General features: G+C 47.6%; 1 protein-coding gene across 3 annotated transcripts in view; it reads right to left on the reverse strand.

Annotated features, from left to right (window-relative positions):
* CLEC16A (C-type lectin domain containing 16A) overlaps window positions 1-16,528 on the reverse strand; it is a 209,816-nt gene extending 193,288 nt beyond the window's left edge. For all 3 annotated transcript variants that reach the window (XM_082670276.1, XM_082670277.1, XM_082670275.1), the window contains exons 1-2: window positions 16,312-16,528; window positions 4,136-4,264 (exon numbers count right to left, since the gene is read on the reverse strand). In XM_082670276.1, coding sequence (XP_082526402.1) covers window positions 4,136-4,264; window positions 16,312-16,391 — 209 coding nt within the window. In that variant the 5' untranslated portion in view covers window positions 16,392-16,528. The remainder of the gene's footprint in view (window positions 1-4,135; window positions 4,265-16,311) is intronic.
* Window positions 16,529-16,877: the final 349 nt, after the last annotated feature.

The raw sequence follows: 16,877 nt of genomic DNA on the forward strand, positions 1-16,877 counted from the left end.
GTGGTCTGCTTCTACACGTGGAAATGCGTGTCGTCCTCTGGTTGCACGCCCAGCACACGTGTGTGCACCCCAACAAAGGCATCCGCAGAGCAGCCAGATCACACCACCCGTGTGGCCTCGGCTTCTGCGATACCCAGCTCCCACGATGCTGTCCTCCATCAAGAAAAACGCGACCTTTCAGACTCTCTTCCCGGAACGTGAGAACAGTGCTGATTCTGGGAAGCAGTGATTTCTGACAGAGTGGGAAAGATCTTTCCCGACTAAATGATTACACAGTGACCTACCTACACTTATAAACCCAACAAGCAGCATTTTCCATCCAATATTTTATAAGCTCAGTTTTCCTCACTAAAGCCTCTTTCCTTTGCTTTCATAGCTTTGAGTGCTCACCAACAACCTGGGAACCAGAGTAATTCCCTACAAAGGGGTAAGATCATGCTGAATATTAAGAGTTTGGGTTTCTCAATTAACAAGTTTGTCATTTCCACATCTAGGGTATGAGAACTGGAAGGAAAGAGAAGGTGCTGATGTGGTCATGGGACCCCAGCTGGTCCCCAAGTCTGCTTTGCCTTTCTTGTCCTGGACGGGACATTTGTCTACATGCAGCCTGGGGGCAATGACTTTGGGAGGCACACATTGGCTCTTTTAGTCTTGAAATGCAGACCCCCTAATGCCTGTCTTTAAAGGAAGAAAATGACGTTTCTAGTTTGGTGTTCTCTGTATTCATGCTAAGACCAGATAATCTCTCATCTGGGATACTCAGAACAATTCCCGGCAGTCCCGTGGGTCTGTCGGTCGACTCAGTGTTGGGTCTCCCTCTTCCCTCTGCTGTCAAGTGGCAGGAACATGAGCCTGGCACTTGCTCAGTGCTGCAGATCTTCTGTTTGAATCCATGAAAGGGTAAATGAATAAATAAATATGACCTTAAAGAGACCTCTAAATTATTTTCCAACTCTGATTCTGGGAGCCCGTGTGCCTACAAATGCCATCCATGTTGATCCCCAGAATATTTCATTCATTGAACCTATCGTGTCTTCCTTTGCGGCAGGTTGTACAAAGCACTGACTCCCAAGTATCACCCAACAAGCTCACTGCAGCCCAAGACCGACTTGGGAACTTGTTAAAATGCTTGTACCTACATCTTGCCCAGGGGTAGATTCCGTAGGTCTAGTGTGAAATCCAGGAGCCTGGATTTTTAAAACTCCCTAGGGTAGTAAGGGGCTCCTTGGAAAAGTGGCTAATTCTAGGGCTGGGGCAGATAAAATGCAAGATGAGCCTGGAGCACCTCAGAGTACCAGAAAGTAAGGAAGTGCTCCAAAAACCAAAAGGATAGGGCTGAGGCAAAGGGACACAGGAAGCAGCCTGAAAGAGCTCCTAGTGCCTGAAGCTGGAACAATGCCAGCAAAAAAATAAATAACGTAGTATTGGATTATAACCCAGAGGATAAAATAAATATCCATGAGTCCATATTGATATACATGTGCCTTGCAGATACTGTGTTTTTTTTTACAAATTGAAGGTTTGTGGTGACTTGTGTTGAGCAAGTCTATTGGCGCCATTTTCCCAACAGCATCATTTTTTAACTGAGGTATGTACATTGTTTCTCAGACACAATGCTATTGGACACTTAACAGACTACAGTACAGTGTAAACGTAACTTTTATATACAGTGGGACACCAAAAAAATTCATGTAACTCGCTTTACTGCAATATTCGCCTGATGGCGGTGGCCTGGAACCAAACCTGCAAGATCTTCAAGGGATGCATATAAATAAATGATTGAATAGATAAATAAATGAGGAGAAGAGACAAACCTTCCACGAAGAAGAATTTCAAACAGTGTATGTAGATACTCCCCCCTTTAAGAAGGTGGAGCTTAATTCCCACGCCCCCAAGGTCCAGGTGGGCTGAACTTAGCAACTCACTTTCGGAGACTACTGTAGGGGAGGGGGAAAGAGTAACTTTAAAGAAAAAAGCCTGCCAGACACCACCTGAGCCAAGTGATCAGGTTAACCTCTCCAGGAATCATGTGGATATCAGGAACGGTGACATTCTGGGATGGGAAGGACACTTCCCCTCTGTGACACTCTTCCCCAAAATTCCCAGGCTAATCGGGAGAGAAACCCAGATTGGGGGACATTCTACAGGACAGCTGGTCAGTACTTCTCAAAACTATCAAGGTCATAAAAAACAAGAGAAGACTAAAACACTGTCACAGAAAACAGGACACTGGGGAGACGCGACAACTAAAATGACTGTGGGTGCCTGGATTGGGATCCTGGAGCAGAAAGAGGATGTTAATGGAAAAACTGATAAATTCCAAATCAAGTCTGGAGTTGACGTAATGGTGATGTTTTAAGAAATGCACTCTAGTCATATAAGATATTAACAGGGAAACAGCGTGAGGGGTAAATGGGAACTTTCTGTACAATCTAAATCTAAAATTATCCCCAAACTTAAAAATGGATTAAAAACAAGCTCTCTTGGGACCTCTGTGGGGCAGTGATTTAACAATAACTGGGCCTCTAAGAGCTCGGTAGTTTTTCTAAGACGACGGACGGACTCGGCCATTCTAGTAAAGGTGACGTGGTTTCTAATCTTTAACCCAAGGGTCTTTCTCATTTCCATAAACAGATGTCAAGCAACCAACAAATAGTAAATTCCCCATGGATCCTGAAAGGCAACTAGTCCCGTTTATGAGCAACACCTATTTATTACTCGTGTTTTCCCTTGGGGAACTCAGCCAGTGTCACAGGTCTGCATTTTAAACAATTTGCATTTTCCACAAGTAGCTCCGTATTAGCTAACCTCACTGACGAAAATATAGAGCTATCCAGAAAATCAAAATATCTAATAAGAAGCCAGGTTGGAAATGGAACACCTGTATTTGTTTTAAATGTGTTTTTTAAGTGGCCTCAGCACTTATAATTGAGATTATTTTATATAAAAATAAAATCTGTGTTTGGTGGTTGTCATAACCCTAATCCTTCTGCACTCAGATGCTGGGACAGGTCTGTTGAGGAAAGTAGTTCATGGGTTACGGTCTTTGCTTTTTAACTGTCCAATAGGGACACCCTTTTTTTTTTAATAAATTTATTTAGTTATTTATATTTTATTTTTGGCTGCATTGGGTCTTCATTGTGGCGTGCGGGCTTTCTCTAGTTGCGGCGAGCGGGGGCTACTCTTCGTTGTGGTGCATGGGCTCTAGGCGCGTGGGCTTCAGTAGTTGTGGCATGCGGGCTCAGTAGTTGTGGCTCACGGGCTCCAGAGAGCAGGCTCAGTAGTTGTGGCGCACGGGCTTAGTTGCTCCGTGGCATGTGGGATCTTCCCGGACCAGGGCTCAAACCTGTGTCCCCTGCATTGGCAGGCGATTCTTAACCACTGTGCCACCAGGGAAGTCCCAATAGGGACACCTTTTAAAATGATCATTTGCTAACATTTCTTGAGTGCCTAACTCTGTAACAGGCACTGGGCAGGGAACTTGCTCTCTCTCACTTAAAGATGAGCAAACTGAGGCGGGCCTGAGACTCTTCACCTAGGAAGTATGAGAGTGAGGAGAAATCCCTCCATGGGCTCTAGGTGTGAGCCGTTTGACCTTGAGCATAAAAAGGGGTGGGGATGAGGATAAGGATGGGCATGGGGATGAAGATGGGGAAGGGGATGGGGATGATGATGGTCCTCTACCCTCGGGTAGTTGGGAGACTTAGAAGGATTATCTCATCAAGAGCTCAGCACTGTGGCCACCCATCAGTAAACACAATCAATGTTAGCCCTTAGTGTCTCCACCTGGGGAAGGGTCTTTTCAGTTCACTTAGAATCTAACTACTCAAGACATTTTCTCCTTCCTTTGGGGGAGATAATCAGACATTACTTGGAAAATTATCCATGATCTTTTCAAATTTTTCTAGGGACACTGTTTTCCATAACTTCCCCATTTTCAGCAGGCATTTTTACAGTGTTTCAAGGACATTTTAGAGAGACAGAGAGAGAGACAGAGAGGGAGAGAGACAGATATCTGTGCAGGACCAAATTGGCATCAAACCCTGCCATCATCAGGAATGACTCATGGTACACATTTAGAAAATTATTCAAAGGAAGAAGAAGAATCAAAAAGCAAAAAACCAGAAACCCTTACTCAAATACAGAGCTGTCATTCTGATCCCCCCAGATCAGAATCTCGGTGATGGATCGGATGGTCTCCACCAGCAGGTTCCTGTTCTGTTCTGTGACGGTGGTGTTTTTGGTCAAAACGTGGTACAGATATCTGAGAGAAAGGAAAAGAAAAGAGAACTAAAGGTTACCAGTTGAAATGTAAGCCAAGCTCAGTGACCATTAGCAACATTTTAGGGACAATTTGGCTGTGCTTTTTACAGACACAGTTGTTAGCACAATTCCCATTTAGAAGAGACATAACTCACCACCTGAGAAAAATGGCAGACAATGCTTCGAAGTGTTCAATAACCAGGGACACACCAACCCAAACTGAGGCAAGGCTGTCAAGCTTTTGAAGACAACCATCCTCAAACTCCAGTGTGTGCAAGAGAATGACCTGGAGAGCTGGACAAAGCGGGGCCACTGAGCCCACCGGAGACTCAGATTTAGCGGCACTGAGGGAAGACCAGGTATCGGCCTTTTTCACTCTCCTGGGTGATTCTGACGCTGGCGGAGCAAGTGGAGACACACGGCTCAGTGCCAAAAGCCTAAGACCCGCTGCCTGGCTGATGCAGAGATCAGACGTGGAGTCACACAGCAGGGAGGGTGGTCCCAGAGCCAGTGGCTGGGGCACAAATCAGGTGCCGTCATGATCACCCTTGGAATGCCCTTAATCCCCCATGAAGCACAGAACTGATGGCTCAGATGAAGCAGGTGGCTTGCAGTTCAAGGGCACAGCTCTTATTTGCTGTGTACAGAGTAAAGTGAAGTGGGTTTGAGAGGCGATGGCCATGTATTCAATACTTCACCCACCTGAATGTGCAGGGACAGGCGGGCCCGGCCTAGTCCTGAAGGCCCTCTGCCACTGGTGAGGGCAAAAGCCAAAGAATTGCAGAGGCCACTCCTGAGCAGTGTGGGGACTAGCAGCCTGGCCGACGCCCTGGGAGCGCCACCTGGCACGGTTTTAAGAGTGTCTCCAGGGCCGGCAGACTGAGGCAACTTCAGCTGTCACGGCTTGGGAAGGAAAAGGGGGCAGCAAGAGGGAGTGACTCAGGAGTATTCACTTCCCGACTTCTTTTCCGGCCACCTTCAGTTTGGGGGTGGGGGACTGGCGAGAGAAAGGCAGGGAAAGGCTAGATAGGTCATACCATTGAAGATCTCTAAAAATGGGTAGGGTGTAAAGAGGTAGAATCTTGCAAATGGAACCACAGGGGCCATCTGCTGCTTTAGGGGGTTTTAGTTATTAGTGCTTGTGCTGTTTGTCTAAAGACACACTATAATCATTTTTTTAATCATTTAGTTAATCTAATTAATTAAAACTACATGCAACTTTTAACATGCAGTAACTAGCATAGCTCTCCCAAAACAGAACTCTCTAGCACCTGTGCCCAAATCCACCGGCAGGGCTGTGGGTGGCGGGGTGAGGCCAGTGGTCCCCTGTGATTAGGTGACTCCACAGCACTGACCCACCCTGGGATGAATCCAGGCGACCCACTCATGAATCCACATCTCCATCTTGCCTCGAGTGCCTCTTCCTCAAAAGGCTCAAAGAGCAGAGTTTTTCAAACTGTGGTTCACAGGCCTCCTACATCAGAATCACCTGCTTAAGGTGCAGATTCTGGCTTCCGACCCTGGACTCCCAGAATCTGAGCCCTGGGTGCAGGGTCCCAAATCTGCATTTTGAAGGAGCTCCCACTCTTGTTTCAGAGCCACGGCATCACTCACGCCATGGCCGTCAGTGACACTGCCCATGTAGTGAACAGTACGCCCCCCACCTGCTGTGACAGGCATTGTTGGCAACATGGGGAGAGGCGGATTCTCCCCAGTCTGGTGTTTCCTTCTGCGTAGAGGACAACATGCATTATCACCTCACTATCACACTCCTGGCCCAGAAGGCAGCAGCCTGGGTAAGTGGGTCTGCTCTGAAGACCCCCAATAGGGATAGGAGAGGTTAAAATCTTGACGATCAGCCCTGACTTCTATTCACTGTGCTTTCTGCCTGAAATACCCTTGCTGCCCTGACCAACCAGCAAACTCTTACTCATATGTCGAAACCCAGCTCAGGCATCTCTTGGTGAAGCCTTCTCTCTGGCACCTCTGTACCCATATGCATTTGCTGCTGCACAGACCACCCTGATTGGCAATGATCTGCCTCCTTTACTAGACCTGAGCTCCTCAAGGTCAGGAACATCATCTTATTGATCTTGGTGACCTCAAAAGACTCCAGAATGTCTGGAACACAGTAGGCGCTAAATAAATGCTGAATGGGGGAAGGGTAGGGGACCATCTCCATGAATATGAGGTAGATCAGAGCATACAAGACCAAACATAGTCAAGGGGCCAAATGCCAAACACAGCAAGTAGTGGAACAGAGCGGTAGTGAAGAGTTCAAACATTTGGAGTCCAGTAGACAGACCTGGGCTTGATTCCTGGCCCTGTCTCTTCCTATAAGTGGCCTTGGACAAGGCACTTCACCTCTCTGGGCGTCAGCTTCTACAACCATCAAGGCCTCCTTGCTGGACTGTTCCAGAGATTTGATGTGATACCACATAGAAAGAGCTGAGCATGGTGCCTGGCACACAGTAAGCGCTCAACGGATGCAGGGCTATCTGCTGCTACTATTATTATAAGGTGGTTGTTATGAGGGGGGCTATTAAAATCATTATTACATTATACAAAGAATATTCCAAGAAGGTAGGAAGGAGAGATCAGGCTGGATCCAAACAGTCATGAAAAGAGGACTTCACTGCAGGAGTTATGGGAAGGTCCAGAGAAACCAGAGCAGGAAGTGGAACATTTGGTATTAGCTGGGTGATGTCAAGCAAGTTACTTAATCTCTGTACCTCAGTTATCTCACCTGTAAAATAGGAGAGGCAATAGCACCTAAGTACTTTAGTACCTACCTATCACGGTGTCGTTAGGAACAAACAAGTAAAAAGGTAGACAACTAACCTGGCAGTTCCCATGGATGACACAAGTGCCAGCTATTACTGTTATCATTGCCTTCACTAAATAACCCCTCAAAAAAATTCTAGTAACTATGAGGAGGCCCTTACAGACAAACCCAGGGTAAGGGGAGGGTGTTAAGTCTTGAAAAGAAGATTCTAGGCGCTCCCATGTGCGGTGCATGGCCTACATGCCTGGCCCTGTGTGCGGGCCTTCCTGTGACCCTCATACTCGCAGTAACCTGGGGCTGTGCACATCACTAGCACGGCACAGGCCAGGACAGGAACTGAGGGACGCTCGCTCAGCAGCTCATCTGCAGCCAAAGGGCAGAGGCTGGCTCAGAGGGATCCAGCCAATCCCCCCACCTCGGCAGGGCTTAATGCGCTCTGCCTTTCTCAGTGGCGCCATCTGCTGGCACGTGGTGATGCCGCGCCAGGGTTTCACCGCATGACCACGCATGAAGTTGGGTGTCTTTTCACATGTTCAGAGCCATTTAAATATCTACTTTTGTGAGGTGTCTGTGAAAGCTTTTTGCCCATTTTTTCTAGGTAGAGAACCTTTTTCTTATTAATTTTATGGAGTTTATGCATTCTGAATACAAATCCTTTACTGGATATACCTATGGCAAACATTTTCTCTGAATGTGGCTTGCCTTTTCACTCTCTTTACAGTGGTCTTTCGATGAGCAAAAGTTCCTAATTTTAATGCGGTCCAGTTTATCAATCTTTCCCTTGGACAGTGTTTTTTGTATCAACCTTAAGACATCCTTACCTACCCCAAGGTCATGAAGAAATGCTGTTTTCTTCTTTTAAAAAGTTACTATTTTACCTTTCACATTTTGACTTAGAGTACATTTGAAACTCATTTTTGTGTATGGTGTAAGATACTGGCCAAAATTCATTTCTTCCATATGGCTATCTAGTTGATTCAGCATCATCTACTGAAAAGGTCCTCATTTCTCCAAAGCACACCGATGTCACTGTTGCCATTAATCAGGTGACCACGCGTGGGACTCTTTCTGGATCCTCTAGTTCCACTGATCTGTTTACCTTTGTGCCAACACGATGCTGTCTGATCACTGTAGCTTTATAATAAATCTTGCAATGTGATAATGTAAGTCTTCCAACTTCTTTCCTTTTGTTTTTCTTTTATTATTATATTGGCTATTCTTGGTCCTTTGAATTTCCATATATATTTTAAAATCACCTTCTCAATTTCCACAAAAATACCTGCTAAGATTTCCTTTAAGACTGCCCTAAACCTATAGCTAAATACAGAGAGAACTGACATCTTTTGGAGAGTGTAACATGATGACATTTACATTTCCTTCAAGGTTTGCTGGATAGGGGGCTTGCACATCTTTTGTGAGATTTACTCCTAGGTATTTGATGGGTTTTTTGATGCTGTTGTAAATGGGAGTGTTTCAAAATACTCATTTTCTAAATGTTTGTTGTTGGTAGATGGAAACACCCGCTAGATCTCAAGCTCTAAATTCCCACCGCACTGGCTCATCTTTTTGCCCTCACGATGCCCCAGCACACTGTTTCAGGTAATCTTTTTGGAAGAGACCCTCAATATATGTTTGCTTAAATGTAGTGGGGGGAGAAAAGAAAGAAAGCTGAATGGATTAAAGATTAATATTTTAATGCTGCATCTAATTCCAGGACTTTGGAAGATCAAGTAATCAAGTACCTCAGAGATACTAATATAGTTTAATAACTTTCTGGTCTTAAACATAACACTCATTTTAGAAAGGTTGGAAACCTCAACAACAACAAAAAGAGAAACGGCAATTGTCAATCATGCCACTGCCCAGAGATGACCACTGCTGGAGTTGCAATCTATTTCCTTGGGTCTTTTTCTTTGCTATGGATATTAACATAGTTGAGCTCATGCTGTATGTCCATTACCATGCCCATCTTTCTTCCCACCTCTGGCTAAAATAAAAGCATTTTTGTTATTGGCAACTGTTCTCAAGCATCAGTAGTGACTACGTAGTACACCACTAAAAGGACGGCACAGCAGTTCCTGGGCATTAGATTCCTAATCGCTCAGATGATCAACAAGCTAACAGTCATCTCTATGTGCAAAGCTGTGTTCCCTATCTAGATAAGATTCCAAGGACAGTGACAGATTTTTCTCTTACAATGATAGTAACTGCTACAATGATAACATTCTCTCTCAAACTCTATGTGTGTATATTTTTACCATCATCATCATAAAAACAGTTGCAGCCTCCTGGGCTTCCCTGGTGGTGCAGTGGTTGGAAGCCCGCCTGCCAATGGAGGGGACACGGGTTCAAGCCCTGTTCCGGGAAGATCCCACATGCCGCAGAGCAACTAAGCCTGTGCGCCACAACTACTAAGCCTGCGCTCTAGAGCCTAGAGCAAGCCTAGAGTCCATGCTCCACAACAAAGAGAGGTCACTGCAATGAGAAGCCCGCGCACCACAGCGAAGAGTGGCCCTCTCTTGTTGCAACTAGAGAAAGCCTGCGTGTAGCAATGAAAACCCAACGCAGCCAAAACTAAATTAATTTTAAAAAAATAAATAAATATAAAAACAGTTGCAGTCTCCTATTGCCAGGCCCTGTTCTGAATGCTTCAGATGTGTTCACTCATTAAACCCTTACAACAATCCTGCAGGGCTGATGATCTGGGGAGCTGAGGCTCTGGGAGGCTAGGACCCACCCAGAGTCCCAACACAAGGACAGGGCACCCAGGCAGTAACCCCTTGCTTGTAACCATTATAGTACAGAAGATGCAAACAATGAGTTAAACGCTTTTATTAGCCAAGCATTTCCATGAAGTTATGAATGCCTAGCACACAAGACTACCAAATAAACAAACTGAAAAGGCATGACAACACGTATCAGATCTCAAGATAAGTGCTTATCACTGACCCTTATTCCACTTTATTGGAAGAGAGCCGGCATTATCATATCTCCAGAGGAAGTTCTGCAGAATGTAGAATCCCAATTTCAGACTCTTGCACATGAGCAAACTTTACTTTGAGAGAAAAACTTAGGAGTTTGAAGCGCCTGGAGACAGAAAAACTGCAGCCTGTTACCAACGTGCAACCAATACATTAGAGGCTCATCACCAAGGACCACGGACTGTAAACAGATCCTTCCTCCACAGACTCTGCTTTCTCAAGAGACTCACTTATTTCACAAGTTAAACCATTACAGTTAATAATAATTATGTCCACTTCAGAGACAGACATACTAAATTCAAATTCATACAAGTTTTATGACTTGTATCATGTCTCTTAGGATGCTCCCATTGGAAGATACTGAAACATGCGCAAGCTAGAGTGTGAGGAAGGATAGGGCCTAGGGGGACTGGAAATCCATTCCCCCAAAGCACACCCCCCAAATAACAACGTCTGGGGTGAGGGGACATGGAGCCTGTGTCTGTGTGGCCTCCTCAGCACCAGGGAAGACACCTCCCAGAGGGTCCTACTCTGTGTCCTGAAAACCTCCATTTGGTCAGGATCCAGCCCTCTGGCCAGCAGGACAAGGAGAAGCTCCCGGCAGGGTGGAGGCGGACTAGAAGACTAGCAAAAGGTGTTAAAGGTGGTGCTTCTCCTGATGAATCACCCCTGAAAGATGTCAAACTGGGCCAGCGAGTGAGGCCGGGACTGAGGTGCCGGGGAGCCGGCAATCACGGCCAGATTGCCATAGCAGGGCTTTCAGCCCTAGAAAAAGTCACAGCTCTGGCACAGGCGCGGTGCCCAAACTGGCAAGAGCTGTTAGGAACTGCTGTTAGGAAAAGTCAGGCCAGAACTCGCCTCTTTCATTCATCCTATGACGAATTCTTGTTGATCTTTTACTGCGTGCTAGGCCCTGTACTGGCATCTGACAATTTCCACGTGAACAAGCCACCCAGGCCTCTGTCCTCACAAGGCTTACGTTCAAATCTGGGAGAAGGAAACAAACATATATTCAAGTAAGACCATTTCTGATAGCGAAAGGTCATGCCTGAGGAACCCTGGCCAGCTTCCTGGGGATCTAACTCACAGGTGGGATAAAGCTTGAAGAGCCCAGAGCACCCACCAGCTGGTCTAACTCTTTGGCAATGAGAGGACCTTATGATAACATGTTGAGTGAGACGGTGGGAGCAAGAACAGGAGAAGCTGCAGATGACAGTAAAACTTCTTGTTGGCTTAAGTCACCAGGGCAATTTTTATGAAAGAATTGTTTAGGTTTGTTTTGTTTTGTTCTGTTTTTTGTGGCCATGCCACGCAGCTTGTGGGATCTTAGTTCCCGGACCAGAGATTGAACCCGGGCCACCGCAGTGAAAGTGCTGAGTCCTAACCACTGGACTGCCAGAGAATTCCCAAGAATTGGTATTTTAAGGATACAGTTCGGCATCTGGAGACAGCACAGATGCAGACAGGTGAGGTGTGTGCAACAGTGAGTGAGAGAAGGACCATCAACGTGAAATGGCACAAGAAACACTCCTGGGCTACTGCAGGCACTACCCTCACGTACTATAAGACAGAAGCAGCCCCTGAGGGGACGCTCCTCCAATCCACTCTCCAAACTTCGGCCAGACCACAGCACACGGCTCCCCACTGTTCTCAGCCTAGTGTCCAAATTCCTCAACAGAATTTACAAGGCCCAGTGGGACCTAGGCTCTGTGACCTCTCCAGCCTCATGGCTCTGCTCTCGGGCCCTACACACCCCCTTGCCCTGTGTCTCTCTCCTGCAGGCTTCTCAAACGCTGTCTCCTCTGCCTGCAGCATCCCCCCTTCCAGCCTGCCCCCTACTGCCTGTAACAACCACTCATCCTTTATGTCTCCATGTAAATGGGTGTCTGCCTACCAAGGATGCTCCTGGCTCCCCAGCTGGGGTTACAGGGTCTTCATCTGTGCTCCCAAGTTTAGATGGGTGGGAACAGTCTGGAGCACTCTGATGGCCTGGGGGAACTTTACACTTGACATAATGGATGCGTCGGACTCACTATGAGTGATACGATGAATATGATACTCTAAGAAAATGAATTTGGCGATACTGTACCCCAAGCTCTAAAAATAATCAGTGCTATCTTAGGCAAAAGTTGAATATACCAAGAGTAGGTGAACGTCTGCCTGCTGGGTATACATTCCTCTTCTCCCTAATTTTCCTACGCTGAACCATCCCTTTCTCTCACTCTCTGTCCACTAGCTTGGAAGGAGCTGATGCCACCCTGACTCCAGGGAAGGGCCACTTAGAGTACCCCATGCCCCCCTGTACAGTGACTAGCTCAGGGGCGGGCATGAGACCCCAGGCTGGTTCAATGGTGCTCATTTCTGGACTTCTGCTGGCAATATTAAGAAAAGAAGCTCTCTTTTTCCCAGGGGTTGCTAAGCTGATATGATGTAAGCCTGGAGCTTGCTGAGAATGACACCAACCCAGAAGAAAGCGGAGACAAGAACTGGAAAGAAGCACGTACAGACAGCTTCGTCTGAACACTGAGACTCAGCCATGGCTTAGCTAGGACAGCCTGCTCAGTGGCAAGAGCCAATCAGTTCCATTTGGGGCTTAAGGCAATTCCAGCTGGGCTTCTGTCACTTAAAACCAAGAATCTTGACCCATACACAAAGGCGATTACAATTAAGGCAACAACACAACCCAACACCAAGAAAGTTCTAGCAGTTTGTGGACTCGCAGTCCCTAGTGAAGGTGATGCTTCAGTAGCAATCAGGCAATTCCATCAGTCAAGGTTTCCGCTTGTCAATGTCACAGCCTTGCCACTAGTCTGGGCAATAAACCACCCATGATGTGTAGCAAATGACCTCTTACTATTTCAATCTGCCTCAACTAAATCACTAACTCCATTCAGTAGACAGAGACCACAGTACACAGCTTTCTATTAATTAGCAAAAGTAAAACCCTTTACAGTTTGAAAGCCAGGAATGTTATGAATAATGTGGTTCAAAAAGGGTTTCCAGCTGCCCGTACTATCTTCTCAGTTGTTCTGTAAATCTCAAACTGCTCTTAACAGTAAAGTCTATTTAGAAAAAAAAAAAAGGAAGAGGGTTCTCAGATGCTTTGCGTGCCCCCCTCCCAAAACTGTCAATTCTAAATTCGTTTAAATATCTTAATCTCTCCTCTCTACCCACACTGCCCTAGGTCAGGGCAACAGTGTATTAGGAACTGTCACTTGTCACTGGTAGAGTGACCAATTAGTACTGGCTGCCCAGGACTTTCCCAGTTTTAGCACTGAAAGTCCCACGTCCTGGGAAACCCTTTAGTCCCAGGTGCCCCGCAACGGTTGGTGGCTCTCTGTATCAGAGGAGGCCCAAGCCCTGTTCTACCTCCAGCCTTGTGTCCCATAACCACCAGCCCCACCTTGACACTCCACAGACCCCAGGGCCGTGTCCACACGGTGGCTCCTGCTCATCCTTGACAACTCTGCTCTGGTTGCCTCCCCCAGAGGGCTTCCAAGAAGGGTTCCCACAAAGCCCTGAACCTACGGTGATCCCAGCACTTGTCATACCACAGTCACTGGCTCTATGGCTATCTCCCCCACCAGCCGGCGAGCTCCCTCAGGGAACGGGCTGTTCTGTGCCCAAGCATTGGGGTGGGCACTAGCTGTTTATGGCACTCTTTCCCAAGTCGCTTTGGGATCTTCTAAGCCCCCCTCCAACACACAAATCGCCAGGTTCTTCAGGCTACAGTGTGGATTCAGCGATCCACCAGATCCAGGGCAGGCAGCTCTGGTTTCCAAAAAGCACCCAACAGCCGTGTGACCTGAACAATGAACCTGGGCAGTTCCCAGGATACTTCAAAGGAACCTGAGAACCTTCACCATTCCCTGGCTGGGCAGAGGGCGAAGATGGCCATTGGGCAGTGAGACTCAGCCAAGTTGAAAGTCTTCCCAAACTGACTTTTAGGAAATTTTACTCAAAAAGACAGTGTAATGAGTGCAAACACTGAAGTCAAATCCTGGCTTTGACACTGTTCAGCTGTTGTCACCTTGGGCAAGTGACTGAACCTCTTTGGACCTTAATTTCCAGTCTAAAAAATGGAAACAATAATATTTCTGACAACTCCTAAGACTTATGAGGACTAAAGGAAATAACACACAGGAATTCCTTAACAAGCACCTGGCACCGAAATGCATTCAATAATTACTAAAGTAATTTAAAAGGGTTAGAATCAGGCAGAGTTAGGTGAGAGCTTGCAGGTACCTGGATGCTGGCAGCAGGCCCAACCTCCTTTAGATATCCCTCCTCCCCTTCTCGGCCTCATCCACCCACTCTAAATTCCTGAAATCTCTAAGCCTCTCCCTTTCCCGTCCAGCTGCCCTCCCATTTAAGATTCCTGTTTCCCTACACAGCCCCGCGCTTGCCCTAGGCCTCTCTCCTCCCCATGTCCTCTCTCATCACCACCCCCAAAAACCATTCCTTATTACATAATGATCCCTCCTGCCGCTCACTCTTTGAGACCCACAAACATTTATTAAACACCTGCTCCATGCTAGAAAGGACACAGCTGAGAATTACAGCACCCCTACCCCCAGCCAAATGAGAAGCCCCCATCTAACTTCCCTCCCACCAACACTTTCCAGGGGCCCCTGTCTTCCTCCTACTGTTCCCTGCCCGCCCTCTCCATCCTTCTTTCCCATTAGTAATCCTGAGAGCTCCTTCTGGAAATCAGCCAATTTCTTACCACCAAAGGTTTGCTTACTCCCCCACTCTCTCCCCCCACCCCTCAACACTGTATTTTCTTCCCTGAAGTCATTCCCTCTTCAAAGGTCTCTATTTTCCTTCACCTCCACCCCGCCCCCCCGCTAAAATATCCTAGGCTCTGCCTGCATGCTCTGCACCTCTCCCCGATTCATTAATTTTTTTCATTCTTTAAGTATCTATTGAGAGGCTCAGAGCTAGATGCTGGGAATACAGCTTTGAGCAAAACAAGCCATCTCTGCCCTCCGGGAAGTACCAGTTTAGTAGCAAACAGAACAGCAGTAAAAAACAAAACAAAACAAAACAAAAACCCACACAGGATAATTGCAGATAGTGGAGATTAATCAAATGAATGAAATCTAACAGAAAGGAATTGAGGCAGGGGAGGCACTTTAGGTAGGGTGGTCTGGGAAGGCCTTGCCCAGCTGATAAACACTGCTACCATTATTGGCCACCAACTGTATAACAGACACTGGATCGATCTCTTTCCACGCACAATATTACTGAATCCTTGCACAATGTTCACCATTCCCATTTGCAGATGAGGAATCAGAGGCTCAGACAGGTGAAACAATTTGTCCAAGGTCACAAAGCCATTAAATGGTGGAATCAGGATTTGAATGCCAGTCTAACTGCAAAGCCACTCTGTGTACTCCTGCTTCCCAGGACCACCTTTGCCACCAGCCTCCCTCGGAGCTCTACTTCTGACGCTTTAGACGCCCCTAAGAAACTACTTTTTTGTTTGTTTGTTTGTTTGTTTGTTTTTTGCGGTACACGGGCCTCTCACTGTTGTAGGCTCTCCCGTTGCGGAGCACAGACTCCGGACGCGCAGGCTCAGCGGCCATGGCTCACGGGCCCAGCCGCTCCGCGGCCTGTGGGATCTTCCTGGACCGGGGCACGAACCCGTGTCCCCTGCATCGGCAGGCGGACTCTCAATCACTGCGCCACCAGGGAAGCCCACTAGTTTGTTTTTTAATTATTGTTCTTTATTGAGCACTTGTAGAAGCTTCCACCTTTACATACATTCTCTGACCCTACCCTCAAAACAATCGTAGAAAGCAGGTGCTCTCACTATATCCATTTTACAACTGAGGAAACTGAGGCCTAAATTCATCCACTTAAGTTCAAACCCACATCTGTCTGACTCCAGGATACAGACCTCTGACCCGTAAGCTGTCCAGCCTAAGAAGCACCACCCCGGGTAAGCTTGGTGCCCATCGTCCGGCCCCAGCAAGACCGAAGTCTGCATCCGTAAACCGAAATCTCATCCCCTTACTTTACAGATGGGGATACTGAGACTCTGAGAAGCGGAGCGACTTGCCCAAGGTCACACAGAGAGGAGCTACGGGGTCAGGGTTCGAACTCAGGCGCCCTAAGTCCAGAGCCCTAGCGCTTAACCGCCGCACAGCCTTTCCCGAGCGCCTCTCTCGGCCCTCCGCCTCCGCTCTCACACTTCCCAGCGCCCCCGGCCAGGGGCTATGCGCCTCCATCCCCAAGTCCAGCCCCGCGGCCTCCCCCTTCTGCCCCCAGTACACTCACTTGAGGTGGTCCAAGGAGTGGATATTGCGGGAAGACTTGCCATGGCCCCCGCCCACCCAGCTCCGCGAGCGGCCAAACATGTCGGCGGCCCCGGCCAGTCGCTTGCCTCACGGTCTCATGCCCAAGCGGCCGAGCGGCCAGGCGCCCGCGGCGGCAGCACAAGCGGAGGAAGCAGCGGCTGAGGTGCTCGAGAGACTGCCAACCACCTTCCCCCCCGGCCCACAGTCCAGCACTGACATTCAGCCGGAACCGGCCCTTCGACCGCCGCGCTTTACGGCGCCGTCACGAGGAACGCTGGGAAATGCAGTTCGCCCGCGAGGCCCCCGCTGACAAGACTCTCCGAAGGAACTACAAGGCCCGGAGTGCATCACGCAACTTCAGGCCGGCGACCTTGGAAAAGAGGCGGAGCGAGAGGAGGACAGTCCGCAGTATCTTAGGGATAGGCGGGAATGGGAAACCTATGGGCGGAGCCCTGAGAAACGAATCCGTGAAGATTGGGGAATAAAAGTTACCACAATATTAACAATTATTACCTTTATGATAAGACTAAGAATAGCTGTTGCTTG

The sequence above is a fragment of the Grampus griseus genome (genome assembly GCF_964374135.1).
Source record: "Grampus griseus genome assembly, chromosome: 14".
NCBI classification, from domain to species: domain Eukaryota; kingdom Metazoa; phylum Chordata; class Mammalia; order Artiodactyla; family Delphinidae; genus Grampus; species Grampus griseus.